This window comes from Pyxicephalus adspersus, chromosome 8, assembly GCF_032062135.1.
Source record: "Pyxicephalus adspersus chromosome 8, UCB_Pads_2.0, whole genome shotgun sequence".
NCBI lineage: Eukaryota > Metazoa > Chordata > Amphibia > Anura > Pyxicephalidae > Pyxicephalus > Pyxicephalus adspersus.
Window position 1 is genome coordinate 41,360,727 of NC_092865.1, and position 9,410 is coordinate 41,370,136.

General features: G+C 37.6%; 1 protein-coding gene across 1 annotated transcript in view; it reads right to left on the reverse strand.

The window, feature by feature from the left end:
- Positions 1-1,905: 1,905 nt before the first annotated feature.
- Positions 1,906-9,410, reverse strand: part of GORAB (golgin, RAB6 interacting) — an 11,257-nt gene continuing 3,752 nt past the window's right edge. The window contains exons 3-5 of the mRNA XM_072420161.1: positions 7,855-7,956; positions 5,355-5,495; positions 1,906-3,113 (exon numbers count right to left, since the gene is read on the reverse strand). Of these exons, the coding sequence (XP_072276262.1) occupies positions 2,633-3,113; positions 5,355-5,495; positions 7,855-7,956 (724 nt within the window). The 3' untranslated portion in view covers positions 1,906-2,632. The remainder of the gene's footprint in view (positions 3,114-5,354; positions 5,496-7,854; positions 7,957-9,410) is intronic.

Here is a 9,410-nt window from a genome sequence, read left to right on the forward strand (position 1 = left end):
ATGGTAGAAACTCAATGGTCTCTTCAAGAGTTCTCTTGCTTCTTTGCACTGCCTTGGACAACTTACCTGGCAATAATATGCTACTGGGCTGATTTACTTCCATCCGGTGTCCTCGGGAATTTTTCTTTCTATTGTAATTTACTTAAAAGTATGCCTAGCTTATTTTCTTATGGAACGATTCATATTTTAGTGCCCTCGGGTTAAGGTTTCTGAGAGCTTGTTCATTTGCATTGCCATCCCTGATGTATGTGACTTTTTACCTTGCCCTTGGAGTGGGGGGTTGTTGAACACTTGCTTACAAGGTTGTACTACTAACCCAGATTGCTACGCCTTCCCTCTGAGGATACACTGGTGGGACTATATCACTTGGCATTTCCCCCCTCCATTTACTATTTTTTTTTTTGCTACAGTTGACAATCGAAAATCCGGCCATCGTTAATCCATTTCTTCCGGTATGAATTTCAGAGTGCTATTTCAATACAGGGACTGTAGTACACCGTTTGGCCACTTATGTTTTGATGTTTCTCCAGAAACAGCTATTAGGTCTTGCTTGCTACACTAAATACAGGTTGAGACGTCCCTGCTGCCTGCTCCCTGGAACTGTGCCAGATGTCCGTGGGCGCTGCAAGAGGAAGGCTGGCCTGTGTGTGGAGGTTAGTATAACTTTCAAAAATCTGGAATTTCCGAAAATCTGCCACTCCTCAGGTCCAGAGGTTGCCGGATATTTGAATGTCATCTGTACTTTATTTTAATGGCTATGCAATATACCTTGAGGTTTCTCAATTTACTCTACGCTTTACTAATTTAGGCTCTTCTGAGCAGGGTCCTCTCCTCTCTGTGTTTGTATCTGTCCATTATTTGCAACCCCTATTTAATGTACAGCGTTGCGTAATATGTTAGTGCTTTATAAACATAGTTTAATAATAATCATTTACACATATGTGATGTATTTCTCTTTCCATTATGCTCAATGCTAATTACCAACGTTCTGCTTAACGGACTCATTCTCATCTTGTTCTAAACTTAGCTGTCCTAGCTTGCCCCCCCCCCCCCCCCCCACCTTATTCTGCTTCCATTTATCATTCATTTTTTCACTTTCCACTGTTCTTGGTTACCATTTCAGCCTAAAAGCCAGAGCAGAAAGTTCCGCATATATTTATCTAACTTCATATCCCACAGTAATATCCACAGAGTATGCACTAGTTTTATCACATAGCAAGTTTTGGTTCCATCTATGCCTGTTAGAACCATCCTTTTTCTTCTTCTTTGTTCCAGTTCCCCTTGCCTGTTTGCTCCTCTCCTACTTATTTTGTGTGTGGAATGTGGTGTACAATTAGCATTCCATAGATTTGACTTCCCAAACTATGTTGGCAAATGTGTCTATTTTAATGTAGAGTTTAAATGTCCCTGAAAAAAGGAGCGGTCCTAAAGACAGGCTCTACAGAGGATGGAGGTTGGCTTCCTTCAGGAAATTCATTTTGCACATGTAAGATTTCAGTGTTCCAGGACAGGAATTTCAACATTGCTTAGCATAGTGGTTTGTGTGATAAGAAAACTTGTGGGTTAGCATTCTTACTTCACTTTCTTTACCATGGATGCATGTAGATGTGGTAGCAGGGGGAGGATCCCAGGATTACCCTAGCTAAATCTTATCTTTCTAAAAATTGACCCATCTCCAAGGAACAGCGATGCTCTTCCCTGGTTACTTTTATGAAAAAAAAAAAAAAAAAACATTGTGACAACACTTTTTTTCTGAAAATAAAGAATATATTGAGAGAATCAAAGCAGAAAATAAACAATCTTGCATGTACAAGTATACACAAAAAATATTTTGCTGGCGTGCTTTTTTCAGCTGCTATGGTCTAGTCTACCAAATAACAAAAGAAAAAGAGAAAAATATAAAAATCCTTTTTTATTTTTATTCTACTTTCATCAAGAGTCAACTATGTCAGAAAATATTTTTCAGAGTTAAAGCTTTAAAAAGTTGCTCTTTAGTAAAAAAACCCAGAATTTCCATCCCAGAAAATGTAATTTACTTTCAAAAAGTTTAGTTTGCATTTAATCTAACCAAGTAAATTATCATCAAAAAGGATTTCTCGGTGTTGTTTAGTGCACCGATGCAGAAATCTCTCCCAATGATGATGATAAGGTATCAACTGCTTTTACAAAGGTCCATCTTACATTTAGTACTCATTATTTAACCGTAACATTTCTGATTGATACTGCAATTCACACAAAGAAAAATACTTGCAAATATAGTTTCTAAAGAGACAGCATAATAGTAGATGGTAATATACCACAGCCGCATTTGCTGTTGATTTATGGCCTCCACTTGAGTGACTTTAAGAAAGAAGAAATGTAAGAAAGTAAAATTTTGAGAACAATCATTCTACTTTGTGAAAAGAAAAACTAAAATGTTACACATGATTAGTGTTGATATGAAATAAACTTAATATGATAGGAATGGTAAAAATAAACAACGAAATACATTTAGTGTTACTGCTACACAACCCCCCTGAAAAATTTGGCTGCAGATTACAATATATACAATATGATAGGTTATATTTGTTATTTATGAAATTAGGGTACAGTCAGAGTGCAAGCCTCCCCCTAACTGAAGATGTATTTTATGTCAACTTATTAGTTCATGTGGTAAAGGCGTTGAGTCTTTAATAATTGTAGTTTGCTCTTTTTCAGTAGGTGATTGATTTGATTCTTTTTTTTCTATCTTCTCATGAATTCTCTTTTTGTCTTCATCATCTATTTGCGTTTCTTTTATTTCTGAAGACTTTTGGTCTTTTTCTGCTGTAGGGGTTTCTTGAATATTTGGAGGGTTTTGCTTTTTTTCAGCCGTAGGTCCCAAAACCTGTTTTTTAGCTTCAGCATCTTGACGCTGCAGCATTTGTTCTACCTCAATCTCTAGTTCAAGTCCCTCTTCATCAGCCTCCATTTCTAGCTGTTGCATAAGCTCTTCAAGACGCTTAGCTTTACGTAGCTCATTTTGCTGTATGATGGTACATAAGTGTTCTGTTAGTTGCTCTTTAATTTGGGTTTTCTTGTGCAAGTCTAGTTTGGCTGAAACAAATTCAGTCTCTGCTCGATCATAGCGTTTTCTGTACATAAAGAAAATACAGTTTAATTCTGGTAATATATGCAATCATCTGAAAGTGAAATAGCCATTTACAGGATATCTGCAACATACAGAATGGAAAGAATAGACTTATGAGTGAGAAAAAGTAAAAATACTTGTGTGGAATCTATAACATCCATGGACCTCTTATTTATGTACCTGCAAGCACATCATATAATTACACCTTTTAGTACTCCTGGCCTTTCAATTTCTTTTTTTTTTTTTTAAACATTATTAGGGTAAAGAAAAAACACACAAACATCAAAATACAAATGATGGCCGATTGTCATCACATTAATCCAGGTGCAAAACAAAATGTTATATTATTAGTATTTTGTAAGAAGAAGTGCACACAACACAACATAAAAGGAATAACAAAATCTTCAGAGAGGCACCTGTTACACAGCTAACACATATATACAGATTAAGGCGTCTTTTAGTATCTTGTTTAGTGAGCTACAACTGGTGAAGTGGCAGACCCCATAAATCTACTGTACTACAGTGAACCAACAAACTGTAGCCACTCATACAAAGTGTCAAAGAATTGGACATTGGGTGTCCTTAGTACTGGATGTCAGGTCCTCCATATGCATAATCTCTGAAACTCTGCGTAATCACAGCTGCACAGGGGGTTGGGGTCCTCTGCTTCCAGAACAAGGAAATGTTATCAGAATGTTATGAAGATGTAGCAGAAAGAAGGCCAGAGCCATAGGGATTCTGTTGTCTGTGAACCTTTGGGAGACAATACCCAGAACAGTCTTAAACCCAGGCATGACCAGAATAAGTGAAAAAGACCCCCCTTCCCCATCTTCCCATCCCAAACAGCGCTCTGCGACACAGGAGTACATTTTATGTAATTGGTTTGGAGTCCTATACCAACAGGATACCAGTTTAAAGCCTAATTCTGGGCTCATGGATGACTTGTGTGAGCAAGAGAGTTCTCTCTATCTGTTCTGGTGTAAAGTTGTGTCCTAATTCCGTTTCCTAGCTCTGAAGATAGGGAGGTACATAATGAGGTGGTGCAGCATTGAGTATGAAGTATAGTACTGCAAGGGAGTGACTGACCCCTCCAGCACAATTGCACAAGCTCTCAAATTCCGTCATATGACAAGAAGATTTCCTGGCTGGTGGGAGAAACCGGTGGAAGTGAGACACCTGCATCACCCTCCAAGAGTCCAATTTAAATGGGCCCTTAAAATACATTAAGTCTGTTCCCCCCCACCCACCCCTAAAATTTTAAGAATTGGTAAGCTATGTAAATCTGTGTCGACTGAAGTGTCAGATACTTTGGGTCCGCCATTTCTGGTAGTAAGAGGGTTGCCTAGAAGTAAAAACATTAATGATGGTCTCAGAGACAGAGATGCCTCCAGCAAGAATCTGCCACAGATATTCAGCGCGGGTCCCATAGCAGGATGATGTTTGAACTGGCTGTGAGATAGATGACATAGCCAGGTCAAAGTAGTCAGGGGTATGTCACTAAAAACCTGTTCCAAGGCTACCCACTGTTGCACCACACCACAACTCTCACCAAATGGGATGTCACAAAGTACTGATAAAAACTGGAAAACCCAAAAGCCCCGAGGACTTGGCACAGAACATCAAGGTTCAATTGAATCATGGACGTATTTCCTGCCATATAATCAAAAAATCAGTAAAGGTAGTTGTAAAAAAAAGGATTTAGGGATCCAGATTGGGAGGGCTTGCATTAGATATAACACTTCGGGAAAAATGTTAATTTTACCAACATTAACGCGTCCAAACCAGGAAAGAGTTATTTTGCTCAATCTCTCAATGTCAGCTTTACTAGTTGCTAAAATCTGTGTAAAATTCAGTTGGAACACTTCACAGACAGGTCATGCAGAATCTGCATCCCTAGATATTTATTAGCCGCCTTCCTCAAGTGAAAGGTGAAAGGAAAAGGAGTGTAAAGTTGCAAATTAGATGGCAGTGAGATGTTCAGTGCTTCTGAATTGGACACATTAACCCTAAAGTTAGAAAGGTCACCAGAGGTCTGCAATGCACTTACGATATTAGATAGTCTCTCAATTTCTAATGTACATCTTTGGTTTAAGTTCAAAACCAAACTAAATTTATAATATAAGAAATACCAGAAGTGCTAATATACTTATCAAAGAGCAATGAAAAATACCTAATAGTTTTTGCAATATGTAACTTTCATACACCCATGGTATTACACTAGAGAAAATCAGTCTGTACTACGTACCTGGCATGCGAATAGTCTACGCATGCTTGTTCAATACGGGTGCGTAATATGCCAATGTCCGTGGACACCATATCATCCAATGCTTGAAGCTGGACCTGAATTCTCTTGAGTTTCAAAGCTTCTGCCTGAGTTTTCTTGGATCTACATAGACATAAATATATATACACACACATTAACATTTGTTCTTCCACCTGGTTATTTTTTCAAAAACTACCACATCCCTTCATATACTGCAATTCAAAACCAAACAAAAAAAACATGGGACTTTTCAGGCGGTGATAGATAGCATCATACATACATTAAATTTTAAATATTCTATTAAAACATCACAATTTTTTTTAAATATTAATTTTTTTCTCTTTAAATCTAAAAAACAGCAGCATAAAAATATTTTCACCATTTAGGTGTGTAACCCAGTGACAATCACTGCTCAAAGTGTTGGACTAATTGGATTTATAACTTCTATATAATGTGCCTCTGCTGTTACTCTGTCCCTAGTGGGTAGATACTGGGTTTCCCAGGAAAATTTCCTTCAGGGAAAATCATAGATAACCACCATTGAAGTGTGTATACATTTTTTTTGCCTCCTCTGTATATAATAATTATCTAAGCATACATATAAAACAGTGAATGTGACGATCACCAAACATTTGTCTGATGTCTCCAGGGAAGCCAGTGGCATCAGATAAGGCATGTCATCCCCCACCTTTGGGCAGATGTGGGTATAAAGCCCAGCAGAAGATAGAGTTTTCTTTTTCGCTGCTACAAGAGGGATCCAACCCAAGAATACACCACTTAACAGTAAGCATTTGGGACAAGGCCTGTTGGTCACCTGTATACTTAACCTTATTATTTTGATAACTAATAGACTATTAACTAAAGAGAATTAATAGAATATAATGGATATACTCCTAGTAATGGACTCTTCCAGGGCAGTAATCTTTTCAGTCCAATCTATGGATGTTTAGGAATGTTAATTTGTACAGCAAAGAAAATGTTACAACTGATGTCTGGGAGGGTTATAACAAGTATATTTGTATGATGATCTGTTAAATCAATAATACGTTGAAAACGTACATAACTGACAGACTTTTTTTTTATACTATTTTAGAATATCACTGAAAAAACATATACTCCACTAAAGTTGTATGGTCTGAAACATGTGGAGTTAAGATCTACAAATTTTTTTTTTGGAATTGTTAAAAAGAATTATGCATTATAATGTAGATCTCATCTGTATCCTGAAGAAGTGGACATATAGCTTCCACGAATTGTGTCTATGTTAAATGAGACATAGTATAAACTTTGTATGTCACCGCTGAGCACTTTGTTTTTAATGAATCAAGTATATGTATAGTTTTACCTATTTATGTATTCTTGATTATGTAATGAAGTATATATTTTTGCTATTGTTTGCCAACCAAATGGTACATTTATTCAAAACATATGCCTCAAATGTCCCAATTATTCTTGCGTTTTGAATCTATGAAAACCTGTCAGAACTCTACAACAAGCTATCCAGAAATGAAAAGTGAATATACACTCTCTGCTTCTTGTGTTCTTCCAGTGCCAACAAAAGAAATAAACATGACTATACCAAAGCATTTGTAGTTGTATTAATTGTCTGGGAGAAATGGTGCATTTTCCAAGAAAAATGCAAGGGTGCCATTTTTTTCGGCCATGACTGTATATTTACAATAAATGGTGGTGATCAGAAATAAACAGATAGACCTATTGACATTTCAAACAGGAGTATTGGATAGTGTATAACTATTATGTGAAAAGCTGCATATCGATTATATTTTGTACTGAACAAGAAGACATGCTTTAAAATTTCAAATTTTTTTATTATTTTTTGCCATACACAGATGTGTCTAGATGGTTTGTCGTAGTGCTAAATTCCAAAATCAGAGACATTATTATTATTATTATTATTAAACAGGATTTATATAGCGCCAACATATTACGCAGCGCTGTACATTATATAGGGATTGCAAATGACAGACTAATACAGACAGTGATACAGGAGGAGAGGACCCTGCCCCGAAGAGCTTACAATCTAGTACATCCACCAAATGTTGTAGACCTCATGTATACATTGTGGCCCAGGAGAAGCTCCCAAATCCTCAGTGTGTAGTGTGAGTTTATGCCTCTCCCTTGTAAAGGCTTAGAAAATACCTTGTTTGCTCCGGGGGTTGCAGATTGGTATTGCATGCTATATTCTACAGAGACATATAAAAATTGAATTGATTTACCTAGTTTTATTCTCTTTAAAATGTGCACAATTGTACATGCATTAACACTTATCTAAATCAGTTGTCATCTGTTGTAGTTTTATGGCTTTATTTATGGCCACAGAATATGCTGTGCAAGGTGTTTACATACACATATCAGCATGACACACTCCCATGTCTCCCAAGACGATATTTCCTATTAATTTTGGTTTCAGAAAGTTGCCCCATGCACTGGCAAATTACATTATACCTCTGGTTTTACTCACTTTTCAGATATGGCTTTTGCAAGCAGAGCTTTCTTACGCTTATTCTTCTCTTCCATTAAACGTTGTTCCAGCTGAAGTTGATCCAAACGAGATTTCTCTTTTCTGTTGAAAAAAAAAAATCTATGAATTCACAAAGAATGATAGGAATACAAATTAGTTCAGATAGTAAGATAAAACATGTGACATATACTATTAAACATGTACAAGGACAGATCAAGCAGTGCAATACCTGAATCTCTGACTTCGTATCAAGTCTCTTGCAATCAAAAGAACAAGAGCTCAAGGTCGGGAGAAGGAAAATTGGGCCAAGGTGCTAATTAGGTGTGCTGAAATTGTTCATGTGCCGAAAAGAAACTTGCTGGGGGTAAGAGAGAAGAATGGAGAGACCAGTCTACTGCTTCTCCTTCCTTCCAGAGGGGACAAGACCTGTGAGTGTTACTGCAGAGAAAAATCAGGACTTCTGTCCTTAAAAAAACAGTGCTTACACCTTAAGCTAGGTACACACGTGCAATTATTGTCATTAGAAAACGAACAACTAACGATTATGCACGAATATTTTGAACAATCGTATTGTGTACAATTCTGTAACGATATGATCGTAAATATAATATAATCCAGCAATAATGTACACACGCTAGATGCGATCTTTTGAAAGATGCAGGAAGTGACATGTAAAGGAGAAAGTGTACTGCAGAACCATCCACGATCACTGAACAACCGTACACACAATAGATAGTGAACGATTGTCGGGCAATCAGATCCACCGGGACGATCGTACATTTTCAATGACATACCTCGTTCGTCAGCATCATTGTGCAGTTTTTTTGGTTAACGATTATTGGACGAACGGTCGTCAGTTTCCAATGATAATTAATGCAAGTGTGTACGCAGCTTTACTTGTACAGGGTTGGACCTTCTTTTGGCTTTGTAGCTCTACTATCCGAATGATGCAGTAGGAAAACAAGACTCACAAGACTAGGTTGTAACTTGTGTGGTTATTTGAGTTACTATTGCCTTTCTATTGCCTTGTACCAGTCTGGCCATTCTGCTCTGACCTCCGAATCCAACAAGGCTTTTTTTCCTAGAGAACTCACTGGCATTTTCAGTAAACCCTAGAGTTGGTTGTGAAAATCCTAGCAGATCAGCAGTTTCTGAAATACTCAGGCCAGCCCACCTGATACACTACCATGCCACATTCACTCACTTAAACCCCCTAGCGGTAATCCTGGGTGTGACTCGGGATGGATTTTACTTGCAAAAAGCGGTAACCCCGAGTCACACTCGGGGTCGCATTAAAAAAAAAAAAAAAACATGTTCCGTCGCTGTCCCCCAGCGTCCTGCTGGTCCCCGCAGGTCCCGAGGACACAGCTTGCTCCTCCGATCTCCAGCCACCAAGTGCCGATTAGATCTAGGGGGTTACCCGGTGATGTTGGTACATGCGTCGGTGGGGCGGGAAATTCAAAAAATTTTGTATTGGATTCAATACAAAATAGCTGTATTGAGTCCAATACAAAGAAATATTCATACATACATATATATATATATATATATATATA